The sequence below is a fragment of the Aethina tumida genome, chromosome 7 (assembly GCF_024364675.1).
Source record: "Aethina tumida isolate Nest 87 chromosome 7, icAetTumi1.1, whole genome shotgun sequence".
NCBI lineage: Eukaryota > Metazoa > Arthropoda > Insecta > Coleoptera > Nitidulidae > Aethina > Aethina tumida.
In genome coordinates, this window is record NC_065441.1 from 10,875,501 (window position 1) to 10,895,438 (window position 19,938).

General features: G+C 30.7%; 2 protein-coding genes across 8 annotated transcripts; one reads left to right on the forward strand and one right to left on the reverse strand.

The window, feature by feature from the left end:
• Positions 1 to 429: 429 nt before the first annotated feature.
• On the forward strand, positions 430 to 19,599 carry LOC109599208 (reticulon-1-A). 7 transcript variants are annotated; one of them, XM_020015157.2, is made up of 6 exons: positions 430 to 1,509; positions 9,156 to 9,191; positions 18,519 to 18,726; positions 18,833 to 19,041; positions 19,122 to 19,227; positions 19,285 to 19,599. In XM_020015157.2, the coding sequence occupies exons 1-6, from the start codon at positions 525 to 527 to the stop codon at positions 19,337 to 19,339; spliced, it is 1,599 nt and encodes a 532-aa protein (XP_019870716.1). In that variant the 5' UTR covers positions 430 to 524; the 3' UTR covers positions 19,340 to 19,599. The 7 variants fall into 7 exon arrangements, with proteins under 7 accessions (XP_019870716.1, XP_019870717.1, XP_019870719.1 ...); XM_020015159.2 differs by lacking the exon at positions 430 to 1,509 and adding an exon at positions 7,131 to 7,436; XM_020015158.2 differs by lacking the exon at positions 9,156 to 9,191.
• LOC109599209 (uncharacterized) lies at positions 9,539 to 10,173 on the reverse strand. Its single transcript, XM_020015164.2, has one exon. It carries the CDS (start codon positions 10,089 to 10,091, stop codon positions 9,585 to 9,587), a length of 507 nt encoding a protein of 168 aa, XP_019870723.1. The 5' UTR covers positions 10,092 to 10,173; the 3' UTR covers positions 9,539 to 9,584.
• Positions 19,600 to 19,938: the final 339 nt, after the last annotated feature.

Genomic DNA, 19,938 nt, shown 5'->3' on the forward strand with positions numbered 1-19,938 from the left:
AGTAATTAAGTTATTATTATTAAATATAATAATAATAATTTAATTACTAAAAAATTTTATTATTGTAAATAATAATTTACAATAATAATTTAACACGTAGTATAAACTTTATTCTACAAGAAATGTCAAATTAAAAAAATTAATTTAGTGAATGAATAATGAATGTATTAGCCAATAAAATAAATAAATACAAATTATATGTACTTTGTTAATAAAGAAAAGTAAATGTTAAAAAATGAATAATTTATTTCAGATTTTAAATATTCAAGCAGATAATTCCAAACGTGGTTAAAAGAGTGCGTAACGTGACGTTAATTTAAAACGAGCTATCGAAACCTAGATAAAAAAGTAACGCGCGCGCCACTGCATTCAGAACCCCTCCACATCTTAAACATCTGCAACAAAGCAAATTCAACACGAGTGAAGTTCAGTTTGACGTTTGACAGTATTGTGCCGGTAGTATTGTATATTCTAATTGGAACGCGATCGTACTACTTTGAAGAAGTTTCAATCCAGAAACAGTTATGGATAACATACCGGCGAAAATTGAAGACGTGAAGGACGCCATCGGTGAGGACGTAAAGGAGCATAAGGAGACCATCAAGAGGGAAGTGGATTCTTTGGATGATTTCGAACATTTAGGACACGACTCTAGCCCGCTGAAGGATGTGGCAAAAGAAGTTACTGGCGATTTGTTAGGTAATTTTCAAACCGAGTCCGCTACACGTGATCTGTTGGGGGAAATCAATAAAGGGGTTGAAAAAGTCGGCAGTACAGTTACCGACGAGCTACTGTCGTTCGACCCGCTGAAGGGTGCAGAGAATTTATTCGACAAACCCTTGAACCCCAGCAAGATGGATTCAAACTTATTGGACATGACTGAAAAATTTCCGGATCGCAAAGAGGCCGACGATAAATTGGACAAGTTCCTGCACGAGATGAGCCAGCCGTTCGCACAGCCGAAGGCCCAGGAGCTGCCCGAAACCCAAGACAAGTACGGTCTCGACGATTTCAAATCGACCACACAGAATTTCATGGACAATGAACGCGGCCCAATTGAACCGGCAACGATCCACTCTAATGACTCGATCGACCGCTACTCGGACAGTGAACCAGATGTTGGAGACGATGGGGAAGATTTCACGCCATCCAAGTACGGTTTCGTGCCCAAGAAAAACGAATTGCCCGAATCGTTCGGCTCCACAGAGAATTTCAAAACTGAAACTTTCAAGGATGTCGAAGAATTCGAGCCGGCACCGCCCCACAAGGATCATCCGGTCGTCAAGCCCAAAGATCCGGCCCCTGAGCCGCCGAAGGTGCCGGAACCGGTCAAGGAACCGGCAAAAGCACCAGAACCTGTCAAACCGAAGACCCCTGAGCCAGTTGTCGAGCCACCCAAACCGAAACCGATCGAAACCAAGGAAACGAAGAAGGAGGACGTGAAGCCCGTCCAAAAACCGAAGGCTGCCGTCACAGATGCCGAAGCTATCTTTTGCAAAATGGGTTTGGGTAAGTTTCTGCATTTATCTCGTTCAGATTGAGGCTTTTTTGAGCTGCGTGCTAACTAACTTGCCACTTTGTATATACTATTTTTATTGTCAGTTGCTTCTAGGCATTATTAAGAGCTTTTTTGTTAGTTTTTACTACAGGTCAGATCAAACAAAGTTGGCTAAATATTGCAAAATACTGCTAAGTCATCAACAATTCTCGACATATAGTTATAATTAGTAAGAAAGGGTCACTATTATTTATATTATATATTTATATATATTTTTTGATAAATTTTAACTTCGTGTATAGAGCTAGGACATTTACATGTAGGAGATTTACATGTCGTGACTAAATTGTGAAAATCGATGCAAAAATGTCGGAAATTACCTACGAAAACGCAAATTCTGTAATGACTCGTTATTTTCCGTACCACACTTGACTTTTCTACAGTACGTTAAATTGGAAAATCATTAAATAGGTGCGGCTTCTATAAACCTGTGTAAGCTAAATTTGATATCAATTTTGGTAAATGATGCAGACATGAACTAATAATAGGAAATAATGGACAATTCAGGTGCAAAAACAATATCATTTTAATTAGCGTAACTGCGGTTTATATTATTTACTAATTTATTTAAACAAAAACACACGTTAACGTAATCCGTCATACAAAAGAGACATTGTGCAAAATTATTATTTTTTTTAATCCACCTTGAGAATTTGCTGGAAAGTTCAGTCATGGTTTATGTTATTCTTAGGTCATTTCAGTGAGTCAAATGAGTCATTGAATTTATTTATAATCGTGCGATCATATCTAACTCCTAAACTATTTATCGATTAAATGCTAATTAATCACTTAATATTAAGTGCATGTTAACTTATCCACTAAATAGTCACGAGTGATAGAGAATCATTTTTTAAAAAGATTTTACTAATGAGTCAGTATAATTGTTTTAGTATCTTATAGTTAAACATATTGCAAATGCATTTTTATAGTACGCCTATGCATTTAGCAAGTAGAAGGACATATTTTATTAGATCAACATTTTTTGTTATTCAAATATTGGTTAAAAATAGCGCAATCTGTTGACTTACACGTCAGAAAACAAATTACTCGAATCCGAGTATCAACAATGGAAAATTTGTTTACCATGTTTGCACAAAAATTTGAAAATTGCATCAAATATAACTTGTTTAGTTTAGAAAAATTTATAGCACATTTCCGTTATCTTTTTATAATTTTAGTATCGTATAGGCAATAAAGTAGTTAACTACAAATTTCCCCTTGATGAAACGTTTTCCACAGATATTTATTACTAACTTATTACTTTTTCATCATATTACCAAATTATGGTCAAAATATTAAAAATCATCACACTCTCTATAAAACATCAATTTTTAGACTTTGGTCATAGCCTAATAATTATAAATTTTCTACACTTTACGGTAGTGCCTTTTTGTCTTCATAAAATTATTTTATTCGCACCGTATTATAAATTAGAGAATCAATTTAAAATTCTCAACATAAAACGAAATAAATTTATCATTTTTAAAATTCTTCCAACTAATAATTGAGTAAAATTCATTCAAATAATAAAAGGGTTTAATACTTTCCACATGTTTTAAATAAATACTTAGATTGTTTTAACTTTGTTAAACCATTTTGGAAAATGTGACAGAATTTTAATTAACTCGTTTATATCGTACACCGAACTATTTGAATCTCCCTTTTTCGTATTTTATATTTTTACATCGCATGCATCTAAAAAGTATGAGCATTCTTTGTTCTGTTGTACTGAAATAGTACAGTATCATGTTACCTCTTAAATTCCTTTCACGGATATCAAATAAAGAAAAACCATTGTGTTAAAATAATTTTAGGTTTACAACTGTTTCAAAACAATGGGTATTATTTACAAAAAAAATGCGTGAAAAATTATAAAAATAATCCTTTTGATAATTTTTACTTTTTACGAAAAAAATGTTTAAAAATAAAACTATATATCAAACAGAGAAAAAAGGGTTAAAATACGTGTTTTTGGAAAATGAATGTGGGTACATACTTAAGTTATTTTGTTCCTTGTTTTTATTATTATTTAACTTTGTCTCAATAGCAATAATTTTAGGATACTTACCGCAGAAATTTACGAAGTGTACTATTCACTTTAACAACGAAAACTAATATATTTAAGAAATGTGGAAGTGCTTTATCTCTGTTTTCTTAAGGTGTTAGTTTAACCTAAACTCAATAGTTAAATTCTAAATAATTGTTTAAAACGCCGTAAAGAATGTAATCCGTATATAATCTCTTTTGTTTTTTTTAAATTTTATCCGTAGATGATACGATATCGCATATTATGCGGGAAGCGGATATTGTGGCCAAAACTATATCTGAATGGTCTTGGTTAAGATGAGTTATTTAATATTCGAAATATCAGAAGTTTATTTATTTTATGTATTTATTTGGGCTGTTGAAGTTTTTCTTAAATGTGTGCAATTAGATAAAGATAACAGAAGTCAATGTATTTATATCGCATTTGTATGCATATAAATAAGTGTGCTTCACTGTGATTGAGTATAAGAATTATTTATAGTGTACTTTAAATGCCTTTCTATATTTAAAATTGACAAGAGATTCCCAAAATAATTAAATCGCACGCCGGTAACATCCAGTATATTTTGTTCAAAATTCTTTTATTCTATCCGATTTTAAATACACATTCCTCATATGTTTCTTTTTTAATATTTTTCAAAATTAAAAACTTCAAAAACTGAAAAAGAATAATTTGTACGATTGTAAACTTTTATATTTTATTCAGATTTGTTTGATTTTGATGATATTTGTTTACTTTAAAATATTAATTATTTTTATCTTGATAATATTTTTTGCGAATATCACAGTTATAGCTTTAATAGTTAATAAAACATTATAATATAATTTTAAAGGGGTATTTAATGCAGTAATCTTGGTTTTATATTTATTGTTTTCATATAGTTATAATATTGGGATTAATTTGTTTAAATATTTTATTACATACATTAATATGAGTTCATTATAATTGTAATTCGTTTACTTTTATGAGAAATTAACATTTTAGATTAACATCACATATACACATGTATTCAATTAATTTTCATAAAATGATTAGCTGTAATGAATTGTTTATTGTAAGTGTTTAAATACGTAACGTGAGAGTCAGTTTATAATCTTCAAACCGCTATAAAATTGAATTTCTTCCTGTTTGGCGTTACATGGAAAATTTATAATGTAATAACTTCTTTAATAAAATTGTCGTTATTTTCATAAATTTTTATAAAACCAACAGGATTTATTAAATTAAATTATTATCAATATGTGGAATATTAAAATTGATTTGAAAGAACAGAAATTCTTTCGAAATTAAATAAATTTCATCATAATAAACATGTTGTTTCATTATTCAAAAATAAATATTGTTTAAATATTTTCAACCAATAAAATATGTTTCATTTATTATAATCACTTGTAAATGTATAAATAATATCCATTATCAAAAATGCATTTTGATTATTTACTCGAAACTAATTATAGTAATAAATAATCAATTGAATGACTATATGTACTATTACCCATTATTTACAATTCCCATTCCTAAACTGTATAAACATCTTTAATCTAGAAATCATAATAATTTTACAAAATAAATTATAGATTTTATAGGAATGGATATAAAAATTAATTTTATTATTAATTATTAAATATTCAATAATTCTATAGAAGGCGATTATTTGTTATCAATAAATATAGAAAAGTAATAGTTCATTCAAAAACTAGTACTCCAATATAAAATTTAATTTTTTTTATTATTAGTGAAAAAGTTGAGGTTTTCGCAACCATATTTTTTAGCAAATTTTTCGTGTTATTGGTCCGTCATTTTCGGAAATCCTTTTCAAAAACCCGAATAATGAATATATTTTACATTATAAATACTCAAGAAATTCTCCTTATTAATATTAGTCAATCAATTTTTCATTGCAAATTTTAAAATGTATGTATTAACAGTTGTGAACATGAATCTTTAAATTGTCCCACTATTTTTAATTAGCAATCAGCGGTTTTAAGGTGCGGTTACTTTTGTAATAATTAAATGATTATTTAATAAAAGAAAATTATTTTAATGGTTAAATATAAACATAAATTATAATTATTATTTAAAGACATTAACAAAACCATTACTTTAAAATTATGATTAGAAATTATAAAGAACATAAAATTTTCGAAAAAATATTTATGTGAGTAACAAATTTAATTTGATAATTAAAAAAAATAAGATTATTTTATCTCTAAATAGAAAGTAGTTTTGAAGAGTGTAATCGAAATAAACACAGTTAAAAGTATCTGTTGTGTGACTATTCTATAAAGTATCAGTTTTATTATTTTCTACAATTCGGATATTTGGTTACTGATAATTCAGAAACTGCTAAATTATCTACTAGACTAGTCCAGCACAAATTAAAATGTAACTGCTGGTTGAAAAGTAATAGTTTTAAAAATTATACATGTAACTGACTTAATATACAATAGTGGCCATAATTATAGCCACTTATTCAAATATATTAAAAATATAAGCTGTTCTAATTAAATTGGATACAAGTATATATAATGTTTATTGTTTTTTCTGTTATTGTTGTGTCTATTTTTCAGATGGTTCAGAAAACTGAGTATGTTTTTTATTTTTCGTTAAACAAAATTACAGTTACAGTTACACCTTTTTACCTCAAAATTTCATGACTCCTGTGAACTAGTTGATTATTTAATACTGGTCTTTTGACTTATTATAATTATCTACTATGAGTCATTCAAAACGTGTAAGAAAGATTATATTAGATATATTACAGCTTTATCAAAACGAAAAAAAAAAATAATTAATAAAATTGGAGGAACCAAGCTGGAGGAAATGGGATTTGCTAAAAATTAGTTTAAGGAATGTGACAGGTGGTTGGGGATTTATCTTGCCACAAAAAAGCCTGCTATCTACTAGAATGTAGAGGTCCGTTTTACTTAGGATGTTCACTGGACTCCAGAACAATAGGGAGAGGTAGTTTTAACTGACGTAGCAAATTTAATTTATTAAAAAATGACGATCATGTTTATATAAGGCGAATTTCCACAGGAAAGTCTTTTTGAATAATACTCATTCCTGAATTTCATGACATGTAAATTGAAACTTTTGTTAATTAGTAATGTTCGTTTAAACGTTTAACTCAGATAGGAGAAGGAAACAAGTTTATGTAGAAACCGTTTCTGGTATTTCTGCAAAGAAATTATCCCTCAAATTTTTTTATAATATAGACATTTTTTTCCAAAGAATTATCTTATAAACTATGACACACCATATAATAAACAAAATATTTTGGACCAATAATATAATTTAATTAAGTACACCTGTAAATAATAAAAAACGTGTTATTACATGCCTATATATTCAATTAATTGGCACAATAAAACCAATTAAACGAAAAGACAATAAAAATTTTCTGACTAGGTCAACATGCCCTTGTAACGGGGGCATAGGTCTAAGTCCCAGCCTGGTCGATAAGAGTTACGCCTGCTCAGATCACACTTTGCGGCAGATTTGCGCCATCAGGTGCACACAAACGACAGACCGCCACATATACTCGATAGCACATAATATCCACGCCGTGTTCGTAGTGCGACAACCCAGTCCAGTGGAACCGCATCAATCTTTCATTACACAGTGTGTGCGTTGAAAATCGGTGTGCTAGTTATTTAATTTTTTTCCGTGACATAACAATGGAAGACGGGCTGAAGAGCGCGGCCAACGCCGTCGTCGACGATGTCATTAACGGGGTGAACAGTGAGATCAACAAAACAAAGGGTGGCGTTCAGCCGGGCCGGGACAAGGCCTGTCAAAGGTCATTGCTGTGTGTACTTTTCAGACCAAGTAAGTGGGCAATTTTGGTTCAGCGAGAGAGGAAACTTGCTACGCAATTTAATAAAATTCGTGAATTATGCAGTTGAACAGCCCAAATCGTTGAATTTTATTGTAGTGTGGTTTTTTGTCCTGGAGTTTTTACTGGGTTTTTTTACCTGCTGCAGTTAGTATATTCCAATAGGTTTGAGGATGTTTTAAGAGACAAGCTTATCAAACTGTTTATTGCGTTTTAACAATAACAATTACATAGTTTCGTTATGACTCGTCAATGTAACTATGACACATTTAGTGTTAACTTAATCGAAATACTTACTTGTAAAGCTACATCAAAAAACTCTTCGTGTTAATTGAAGGTAACTCTTGGTCATTTGGTGTGTTTCCTTTTATATTTTAATACAAAATACAATTTAACAATGACACAACACAGTTTTACACAAATAACTACCGTAAGGTCAAAGTAATTACAGTTTGTTCGTCTGGCTGTGATATAAATTGGAATCAAAATAGTCATGGATTATGTCAGTCGCCATTACAAGAGCAAGCTCCTAATATATTTATGTCGATTTAAATGAAATACCTCATTGTGAATAAAGTGAACAATGTGATGTATAGTACTCCAGACACATGTGTCACATGTGTGGAGCCGTTATTTTATGATAAAAAAATAATGTAACTTTTTCAAATTCAAACATTAAAACTGATAATAAAAGTTGGGATGATGCGGGTTTACCATTAAATGAATGCATCCTTTAATTGATGGTCAATCTGCTGTCTTTGACAACAATTTTCGTTCTGTATTTACAGAATTAAACGTTGATTTGAGACGAATTGTTTTTATATTGTATTGTTGTTCCATTTGATATTCTAGAATTGTCAAGGATAAATTAAATACCGTCTCGCCACATTCGTATCACCTTGCAATTGTCTGACCGAATGAGACATCACTAGATATCAAATTAATACTGTTGACAATTAGTCAAGTCACACGTGTGTAATGAATGACTGAATTATTTAATATTATGTAATTTGTCGAAAATTTTCGATTCACCATTGTACATTATTATACTATATCAGTATACAAAAGTCAGCGACGATAAATGGTATTATATTAGTACACTTACAGGAAAATAAACATTGGTAGTTGATAAGGAAAGTATATATTATACCTATTTATATTATAATTTATACAAATTTCCACACATGTTTTGACTAAGTGTGCATCTTTTGAAGTGATATAAAGATAAATACCTAAATATAGATTGAAATTCAACTTATCAATCCCTGACCTTCCTTTGTGCGTGCACAATATCTACATGATCATTGACCCGAGCATTTCTTGATGCTGTTTGCTTCTCCCGAACCGTTGGTTTCCGATAAGTTGCTATTGCCATGTTCAGTATGATTTTATTTTTTCAGTTTACTGGTGCTTGAACTCTTTAAGCAAAATTTTTCTCAGTGATATAATGTTTCAAGGGTCAATTTTTATAATCTATAATGGAACTACATATTTGACAGCTAAAACTATGTTTTATCTAATCTGTCAATGTTATTACATAATAATAAATTAATCTAGTCTGACGCCTCATATCATTCAGATCTTATCTTGAAAATTGTTTCTCTCTAATGAAATTATTGTATAACACGATTTAATTTGCATGCCTCTCTTGCACATCTAATTATTAATTATTTTGTATATATACTAACATTTGCACTAACTCTACTTTTCAGATACGTGGTTTAACCCAACGAGACTGAACCCACAAGGTAAGATGTTAATTGGTAAATGAATTTATGTCAGTTCCTAATATTTTCAATTGGAATTACTAACATAAAGAACTGGTCACATCACTATTAACTATTTGATAATATGTTTAAGAATAGTAATCATCATGCGGGATTAATAAACCAATCTAGAAGGTACTATTGAACTATGCACCTTTATTGTAAAAAAGAAAGTTTCTGTCTTCGACTAACTCGTTGATCATTTCTTCAATGTCCTTGTCGAAAAGGCTTTCGCACAGTTTTGTACTGGACACATGCACAACAAGTATTTAATAATATACAATATCATTTATATATAAATTTTTCCAAATTCAAAAATCAACACACAGTGCAGTCAATAAAGGGATTGCATCTTTATTGTAAAAAAGGAACATTCTATTTAATGACTAGCGTAGTTTTCTTCATCATTTTGATGAACTCGTCCTGCTCGACATCGCCGTTGCCGTCCCTGTCGGCTTCGTCGATCATCTCCTGGATCTCCTCGTTGGTGAGGTCCTCGCCCAGTTCCTGGGCAACGCGTCTCAGATCCCCGAACGTGATCGCGCCTGAGCCCGTGCTGTCTATCAGTCTGAACGCCTTCTGGATCTCCTCCTTCGAATCGCGTTCCGCCATCTTGGTAGCCATCAGATGGAGGAAGTTCTCGAACGACAGCTTGCCAGTCCCGTACTTATCCACTTCGGCGAGTAACTTCTTCAGCTCCTCCTTTTTCGGTTCGAAACCGAGGGCACGGATTGCGACTTTGAAGTTTTTTATGTCGATTTTACCGGTGCCTTCGGTGTCGAATAAGTTGAAGGCTTCAAGCATGTCGGCCCTTTGAGCCGGGCTGAAATCGAAGCGCGGACCGATCTTCTTGCGCAACGGCGCAGTACTTATGTTTGACATTTTAACTGTTTACTTTCGTGTCTGGATTATTTTGGATTCTGGCGTTTTATAAATTGACTTTATCTCTAAGCTATGGTTTGATGTATTGATTTGTCAGTGCCTTCAAATGTTTAAACATTTTCATTTGTTTATTCTGTTATAATTGTAATTCAAATTTTGATTTTTTGAACCAAACATTCTTCATTTGTAATCTGTGTTGCATACAAAAATGCATATTTCCATTTTCTGCTTTTAATGTAATTTTATAAACGATTCCGGTAACCACAAACAAAATTAAATATACCTAGATTTTATTACTTCATATGTTACATTTATTACACTAACAAATCTTTGCCAAAAATAGTGAGAGAAAAATTCTTTATAAATATAGAATGCCAATTTCTTTGTGCCAAATTGCACGTTTAATTTACCGGTGCAGGTGGAATGAAATATCCTTCCTTGCAATAATCAAGTATCGAACGACAGATATTGGTTATTCTACTATAATTTGCCAGGTGTTCAAGTCCCACATTTATTTTAGATGCGCCACTTTGTACCTGGTTTATTAATAAATTTTTGCCAGTTTATAAGACTACGTTAGAGAATATTTGTAACTAGAACATTGAATTCTTAAAGCAATATTTTAATGGCAGCAATGTTTAAAATAATTTTATGTAACTAATAAAATAATATTCTTCAGTATGATAATATAATGTAAAGTAATTTACAAATCATTAATCTTAAAATCACAAGTTGAGTTCTCCCAAGAGAAAGCATTTACACACCTCAGAAATCAGCCTTTGAATAATTAAATGCCATCACCGCACGACAAAGATGAAAAAATATATCGATTGAAAGCGTTGACGTGTGGTAAGCGTCGGGACGCAGGCGTTCGATGTGAGTTGCACGCGCCAAGTTGCCAGATTAAATAATAATTTTCAATTGAGATCTTCTTTTGTGAGATTTTCCCCTCGAATTTCATTCATTGTTTAGTAAAGTAACACTTGCTGAATAATTGTTTGACATTAATATGTGATTCAATTGTTTAACTTTAAATACATGAAATTGATAACAATAACGCATGTCAAATATAGCTTGTTGTTTTTAGTATTATATGTTAAAATCGAAAGCTTTCATTAGCATTGGATATTTTTGTTCAGTATTATAAAAATATCAATCGATTATATAAGTAATATAAAAGAAACAAAAAAAAAACAAATATAATTTTTAATGTCAGTTTGTTTCGGCACAAATGAATAATCTAATATACAGTTATATAGTAGAGTAGTATCTAAAAAATTACTAAACTTTTGATTTTTTTTTGGTTATTGAAAATCTTTTAATATTTTTTCATTGATATTTTTAGGACACACTTTGTCAAGAAATCTACTTTTACTCTTCTGACAAAATTGAAAAATTTTTATATATTTTTAACATATTCAAATTTTTTAAAATAATTTATAATTTTTCCTGATTTTAATACTTTTTCAGCAATTTGAATAATCATGTTTTATTGTGCCTTCAGTATATAATTATTCTATTATTAATATATTTGTAGTCACACATTTTCGATATATTTTTTAAATTGTATTTAATAATTTAAAATTAATTAAATTCTGAATTTACTGTATTTTTTTACATTAAATTAATTTCTTTTATCTTTTATCGTTTTAATTAATTTTGGAAACTTTCTTTGCATATTTTTTTAAAACAAATTATATTTTTAATTACGATATACTGTTATTTTCCAAATTACTTTAATAACTGTATTTAATTTTAGATAAATATAAACAGTTATATATAGTTAAATTGTCATATTTTTATAATTATCTATTACACAATATTGTTTTTCCAATTTTTAATAAGTGTATATATATTACTATTCTTCCAACACATTTTACAGTTTTTATTTATAACACATTTTAATAATCAAATTAACCTTTTTTCAAGAATACTTTTCAATTTTAGCAAGTTATCTATACTTGTAGATATCTTATATTTTTTAATAATTTATTATTTTAAATTACTTTATAATTTTAAAACAATTTTTTTGTTAATATTTCAATGGTATCTTATATTACACATACATGATTTTTTCTTTTTTTTTATAAATTGTGTCTGTAATAGATTTTGTAACTTTTAATAACTTTTATTATTTTTTTAATTTTTACAGCTTGTTTTAAATTCATTTGATTAAGAAAAAATTATTAATTTTAAAATAAAATTCTCATTTTTTTAATTTTTCTTTCTATATAATTATATATGACAAAAAAATTGTAATTTTGTTTATTTAAAAACACAGTTATATTATTTAAGTTTAGAAATGAAAATGAATCTTGGATCTGAACTGAGGTCGAGACACTCAATATCCGGTAATCCCATAAACCAAGTTCGCTGCCCTGCCAGTTGGTATTTGTTATGTAAACCGGAATAACGGAAAGGGAGACGGAGAATGAGCGGCAACGCAGCGCACACCCCGTACATTTTGGGGTCCCGACGGTGGCGGCGACGGCGTCGTCGTTAGCTCGCCCCCGACAGTCGACGGCGGCGATTATCAGAGCAGCTTGCGGGTGGTGCGTGTCGCCGTTCGTGTGGTCCCCGTTTCGCAGAGGTGGTTTTCAGTTCGGTCGCGAGGCCGTCCGTTTCGATTCAAATTTAGAAACCGACGGCACACACAGACGGGCTCGGTGCCAAGAAAAGCGCGCGACATTTCAGTCCGGGAAAGTTCGCCATCCAGGCCAGGTTCCCTTTTCTCTCTCTGTCTCTCGCTTCGTCGACGACGCGATCAGTGAAACGGCACCGTGATGATGAACAGCCTCTTCGACACAGTCATGCAACGTGAATACCGTAAGTTGCGTTGAGTTGTTTCAATCCGATTTGCCCGATCGAAACGAGACCGTCAATCGAACTGAGGGGGCCGTTCGATCGAGTGTGATTTGATCCCAGCAGTTTGTGTGCGCTCCCTCCCACACCACTTCACTTGCAGTACGGTTTTTGGGTTCCTGCAGTGTGTCCTGCGACGCTCTACCTCAATTCGGGGACAGTACGTGTGCCTCTTTTGTGCATTATGGTGTCTGTGCTTTACATCACAAAGTCCGTTGTTGTACAGCTTAACTAACCGAAACCGATTATCTAACCAATCGCATTTCGGTGGCTTCGGGAAATTCCATTTCCCCCTCTGACCTTGAATTATTTGCACCACACTAAATATACCCATAACGGAACACTTGATGCCAATTATTTTAGAAACAATTCAGTGACGTGCCCAGGCATTTTGTCCCACTAATTGATGAAATATGATTGTAACGTAATATTAGTTGGTGCCAATTTTTTCGGTACAATTCAGCTATGTGGATCCCGGTATTTTAATAATTGAACGTTTCGAGAGTCACGTCCTTAAAATATATCAATGGAAGTTCATTGATTTTCCGTCGACTTATAATTAGACGTATTTTTATTAAAATTAATATTGAATGAGATGTTAATAATTAAAAGAAACCTGGAAAATCAATTTTGAAGTAATCAATTAAGATTAATTTGAACTTACATATTTATTTTTATTTTTAATTAATTTTTAAATACAAATTTGCCCAGACCATTTTTGTGTTTATGACTTTTTTATACCGCAGTTTTAAAAATAGAATGGTTTGTAATTAACTATGTTATGAGTGAATGGGTACTAATGCGTCCTAAAGCTTGTGTTGCATTAACGCATTAAAATACATCTGTGTCTGCTAATACGTATGTTCAATAGTGTATTTCCCTGTCTTCTATTTGTATAGATACGAGTTAATTCAATGAATATTTAATATAATGACCATTAAGCTTAAAAAATTATTTAAAACTGTTTTTATTGACTAGCTTCGGAATTTATAGAGGCAAAAACGTAATCATTCAAATTATTTCTTCAAATCATATAACAGAAGAAGTAAAGGCCATTAACATTGGCCAGGCATTTCGTCCTACTAATTGATCTAATATGATTTTAACGTGAGATCACTTAATCAATTAGTATAAATTTTCTTGTACCTAAGTGTGCGCATAGATCCAGGTGCTTTAGTAGTTGAACGTTTTGAGAGTCGTGTTCTTTAAATATATCAATGGAAGATCATCGATTTTCCATCATGTTAATTATACTATAATTAACATAAACCTGGAATGTCAATTTCGGAGTAATTAATGATCATTCATTTGAACATAGTTATTTTTAATTAATTTATAAACGACATTTACTTAGATTATTTGTAAAAATAGAATAGTTTGTAATCAACCATGTTATGAATAAGTAAATACTAATGCGTTGTAAAGCTTATGTAGCATTAACATAGATATTAAGTTACATCTGTGTTTGCTAATACATATTTTCAATATTCATTGAAAATTTAAAATAATTAAGTTTAAAAAAATACTTCCGTGGCTTAAAAATATTTATTAATGGTTACAATCAACAGAAGTACTTAAATATAGTACAAGTTTTAAAATTTACTTTATTATTAAGCAACAATAAACTTACATTAATAATATAAAAAACAGGAACCATTAAACAAAAAAATTATGTTTAGCTATAAATTGCAAAACATAACAATGCGAGTCAAAGATGTGAATTGTGAAATTTTAAATGAATTCTTGATTATAAATGTCCCTGCATTTTAAGAAGAATCCTTAATTGAACTTAATAAGCTCTTTCTTTTATGATCGACTCAAATAGGATTGTAGCTTGATGAATTTAAGGTGCTGTTAATTGAAAACTATGTTATTAGTTTGCCCAATTTGCTCCAAAACACGGAATATTATCATTTTTGCAAAATATGTTAAAATATGGACATAATCTTTAACATCATCTTAATGTTAAATATTAATTAAATAATAAAATATTTTAAGTTTTACATAACTCTTAAACTTAAGAACATAATAATATTAATATTCATGTATTTTATATTGCAATTTTAAATACACTAAATATATAAATGCAATAAAAATACATAATTAAACTGCATATTTATTATATGAAACGATTAATACTTACTACTAGAAAAAAAAATAACTGGAATAAATACTTGATATTTATTTGCAACTAGTAAAATATTGAAGATAGTAATACGTTTGAAACAGCTGTGTTAGAAAAGATTTTAACACTCTTAACCTACTACTACATAGTGAATTAATTTACGAGACTTTAGTGCATATTATCTTCTTCACTGAGAGCTGCTTACTAATTTACCACATGATAACCTCCAGCCGATTCCTTCCACGTTGTCAGTTACGCAAACGTAAACTGGTTTTGCTGAAAATCGTTTCTATCTATCGTGTTCCAGTGTTGGAACCAAAACAGATGGGAACCGTTTGCCACGAGTTCACCTGCGGAACACGTTGGAGCTAAATACTATGTAGCTGTGGATATACACGATGTTGTCGGTTGTACACATAAGTTTTATCATATGGTAATAATATCACCAGAAATTGAAATTATTTCTGGAATGTAAAAAAGAAAAAATAATAATAAAATTTGGCATATGGCCTGCATATGTTACATTTGTACAGTAAATATAATTACATTGATGATATAATTTTTGGTTGTAACATGATGTTGCGGAGATCCAGTTTAAGTGATCGTTTGGGGAGTTCTATTTATAAGCAGATAAAGGGGATTGGGATATCGATTTGTAATATAGGGCTCAATTAATGACAAGATGCCAAATTAATGGATCAAAGGCCTTTGAAGTTGCAAATTTGGTTGGAGTTAGTTTCACATGATTGGTTTGATAGATAGATAAGTTTGCAGTACTCCTAGGTATGAATGGTCACACAAAGTTCCTATTTATTGACTCTAATAAGTACCTTATTGATAAACCTTCTATCAGATAGTTTCCGTTATTTTGAAGATATCATTTTGGAAAATTGAAGTGGTTAGTAGACGTCAATTAGAAGTATGTGTCATACCAATGATACTTGATTTGGTACCGAAACACCCACGCTGGCAACAAGGTGCCGGATTTTCAACGCGACCGCTTACACGTCACCTGCCTTTCCCTCCCTGTCTACGGTCGAGTTGGAAAAAGATAAGGCGACGGTAAAACGTAGGCGCTGGTACCACAAGTCTTTGACAATACTCGCTCACTTTTACGGCGCCTCCCGTCCCGTCTGCGATCAGGATTTATGTGCAGTTAGTCCTGCTAGCAGCCGTCCACAGTACGTGCTGCAGTTTTTGTTTCTCTTCTTATTTTACGTTTTATTTTCGACCGCCTTTCCGGTTAAACGAAGATGGTGCGCAGACAGAACTCCAGAAACCAGTACTCCGAACCATTGCCAGAACGTGGGCCCGGTAAGAATTTTTGACATATGTTTCAACACGCACATGCGTTAGCCATTGTTTTATTTACCTCGTACGAACGGACTGTAACGTGTATTGATTCGATTTTCTGCTCCAATTGAGGTTGTTGCATGTGATGAAGAAATAGGGGTTCCCAGGGTTGTAGCCTAAGCTACCATAAATATTAATTTAATATTTATAGTTCTCTAACACAGATAACATCTTTAAATTCATAATATGTTTTAAAACATAAGTTTTAGTTTTTTATTGTTGAAATAATCTTATCTTAATATTTTTCACTGGTTCCATACAACATATCTCTTTTTAACATAATTTTATTTTATGTCACGGACTAAAATATAATGTTTGCGAAGATTTAGATGTCAAAGATGTAACAAATTAAAATTCATTGAATGAATCACATTAGTATTCTGTCTTAGATACTGTTACAATCTCTTCATCGCTACAACTGGGCAAAAGTCTATTACCGTATGGGCTCTTGACTATTTTTTATCGTTAGGATAATTTATTACTTATTTAATTTCTTTGGTAAATAATTTAATTTAAAAGAGTATGTGTAACATCTAATCTTACAAGTCCTGAAATTCGGTTTCCTTATGTTAATATAAATTAATTAGAATGTAATCTGTTTTTAAAATATCATATGTATTTCCGTATAAAATATAAATTAAATTATAAATATGAATGAATATTTTGAATCGAACCGGTTAATTCATCATTATTTTAGCAATACTATATAATATATTCAAAAAATTATTCATGACATTTTTGTTGCAGTATAAATTTCATTTTCATTTTACGAAAGATAAAAATATTTCTGACGTCGCACAAATAAGTAATTAAAACATTTTTAATATGCATTAATTATAATTATTTTGATATTTGTCTGTTTTGCAGTTTAAACAGATACTGTTTTGTACAGCTTAGTTTGCAGTTCATGCATTTGCTAATTTTGCAAATAAATTTGTTATCTAAATTTTTAAAATAATATTAACTCTGATAAATTTATATAAAAAATAAATGTTGTATATTACATTTTTTCTGATAGTATTTCATAGTAACAAAATGTAGCCTGAAACAAACGAGGGTATTATAATTGTGCAGCAGACAGTTACAATATATGATATGAATATTTGTTGTCATAAATAGAATATTCATATAAAACTAAGTGAACCTAAATAACCATTACCTCCAAATAAACCGAAAAGCAGATCTCTTTCAACGAAGTTTCAACAGGAGTTGAAAACCATTGAAATCGAACACGTTGGTATCGATTAAACTCCGACAGGAACTTATTATCGTAACTGCGTAATAAGCGGACATTGCAAAAGTTCAGATTGCTTTTGTATTGGACAAATAGCACCCAGTTTAAAGGGATCCATTCAGGCGACTCTGAAAGTTTAAACAGGTGTCAAACTCTGGTGTGTAGTCGAGGGGGAACTTAATTGATTCTATTAAATTGAAGCCCGGAATATTGCGTTTTATAAATTTAAGATATTTAATTATTCATTGATTCGGAGTGGAGTATTTTAACATGTATATTTCTCTCAAATATTGCCTTTGACATACGAAACAACAGATTATAAGTACTCTTATTATTATCACTGTGTATGGTAAACAGAGATGTATCAAGTTTGTTTCGATGAACAATAAAGCGTATTTATTTCAATGTTTATATCCGATTTCTAATGTAATTTGATGATTCAAAAAGTGATGCAAGGTCGATATAAGTAGGATGGATTATGTTCTGTAAATTTCTAGAAAGTACTAAATTATGTTAAACCGCGAAAAAACAAATGCTGGTAATTAAATATTTAAATAGTTTTAATTAGTGCAAATTTGAATCGTGGCCTATTCCGCAAGGGCAAATAAAGTGGCGTCTCGATGTTGGCAAACTATACAATTTTCATGTGTGCTTAAATTTGGCAACTTTACCGAAATCTTTATGTATGTGTGTCACAACTTTCTATTGATGAGAGTTTGACCGCTTTAATTGCTTCCAAAACTGGACTGCCGACATTCTAATATGCAAATAAATATTAATAAAATCAACTAACACACTAATAATTAACAGGAAAAGCGGACATAAACTAACTGATTTTTTTTTCTGATTACAGTGGAGAGTCTGATATACTGGCGCGACCCCAAGAAGTCGGGCCCAGTATTTGGGGGCGTTCTTGTCGTACTTCTCGCCCTGACATACTTCTCCCTGATCAGCGTGATCGCCTACCTGTCGCTGTTAGCACTTTCTGGAACAATTGCATTCAGAATCTACAAAAACATCGTTCAGGCCGTGCAAAAGACTGGTGACGGACATCCATTCAAGTAAGCGACACTGTATTTATGTATTATTTGGTCTGGTAATAACTTGAAATTTAATAATTTTTTAAATTAATAAAATAAATTTATAATTTTTTTTTTGTGTGTGCAGAGAATTTTTGGATATCGACATTTCCCTGTCGCAAGACAAAGTAAAGGAAGTATCGGAAGTGGCAGTCGCCCACTTGAATGCCGCCACAGCCGAGTTGCGCAGATTGTTCCTCGTCGAAGACTTGGTCGACTCCATCAAATTCGGAGTTCTGTTGTGGGCTTTCACATACTTGGGAGCATGGTTCAACGGAATGACCCTGATTATTATCGGTACGTTTAACAACTGAAACATTTTTGTATTAATACGACTATTTTTTTACGGGCACATAATAAATGTATTTGTATTTTAGCTTGGGTCGCACTCTTCTCACTCCCGAAGGTATATGAAACCAACAAGACACAAATTGATGCCAACTTGGAAATCGTGAGAACTAAAGTAGATGAAATTACATCAAAGTAAGTTTAATTAAGATTATTAAAAGTCTCCTACTAATTATTTTGTTTATTTTTCAGAGTAAAAGCAGCTATTCCCATTGGCAAAAAAGGTGAAGAAAAGAAAGAACAGTAAATATTTTATTTTTAACATCTTCCAAATCATCCTATAATTTTCCATATTCCATCCCATTGAACGATTGATTTACTTTTGACTTGTGTTATTAATATATTTTTTTTGTATATATATGATATTTTATTCAATTATTTATTCAGTTTATGGATATTTGTTGGTCACTGTCTAAGAATGTAATACATAAGTTTTATCAATGCAAAACACATGAGGTGTTAAATATGTTCTATTTATAAGAATACAATTAAAAATATAAATTTTAAGATTTTGTTTTATTTATTTTATTCATGTTCATATTAATTTTTTAGAAGTTGAATGGCTATATTTAATAATCTTATAGGTGATAAGGACTAATTTAGATATCTTTCTGAATATTCTTCACAATAAATGTATAAAATTTTGAAAATATATTAATTTTTTACTTGTATTGAGAATATTTTATAATATAGATAAATGTGTTGTTTTAATTGTGATGCTATAGTAATGGTGAGCACGCATCTTTTGCTAAATAGCAAATATAAATTTATATTTACCTGTTGTGTTTTAAAATCAGTTTAATATAAAAATAAAATGTGTATAGGACTGATATATTTATTTCTGAA

What these genes read in the sequence shown, in the direction of transcription:
- LOC109599208 (XM_020015157.2), top strand. Translation starts at nt 525, where the DNA reads ATGGATAACATACCGGCGAAAATTGAAGACGTGAAGGACGCCATCGGT. An exon ending in AATGACCCTGATTATTATCG is followed by an intron (nt 19,042 to 19,121) that starts GTACGTTTAACA and finishes TTTGTATTTTAG; the next exon opens with CTTGGGTCGCACTCTTCTCA. An exon ending in GTAGATGAAATTACATCAAA is followed by an intron (nt 19,228 to 19,284) that starts GTAAGTTTAATT and finishes TTTATTTTTCAG; the next exon opens with AGTAAAAGCAGCTATTCCCA.
- LOC109599209 (XM_020015164.2), bottom strand. Translation starts at nt 10,091, where the DNA reads ATGTCAAACATAAGTACTGCGCCGTTGCGCAAGAAGATCGGTCCGCGC.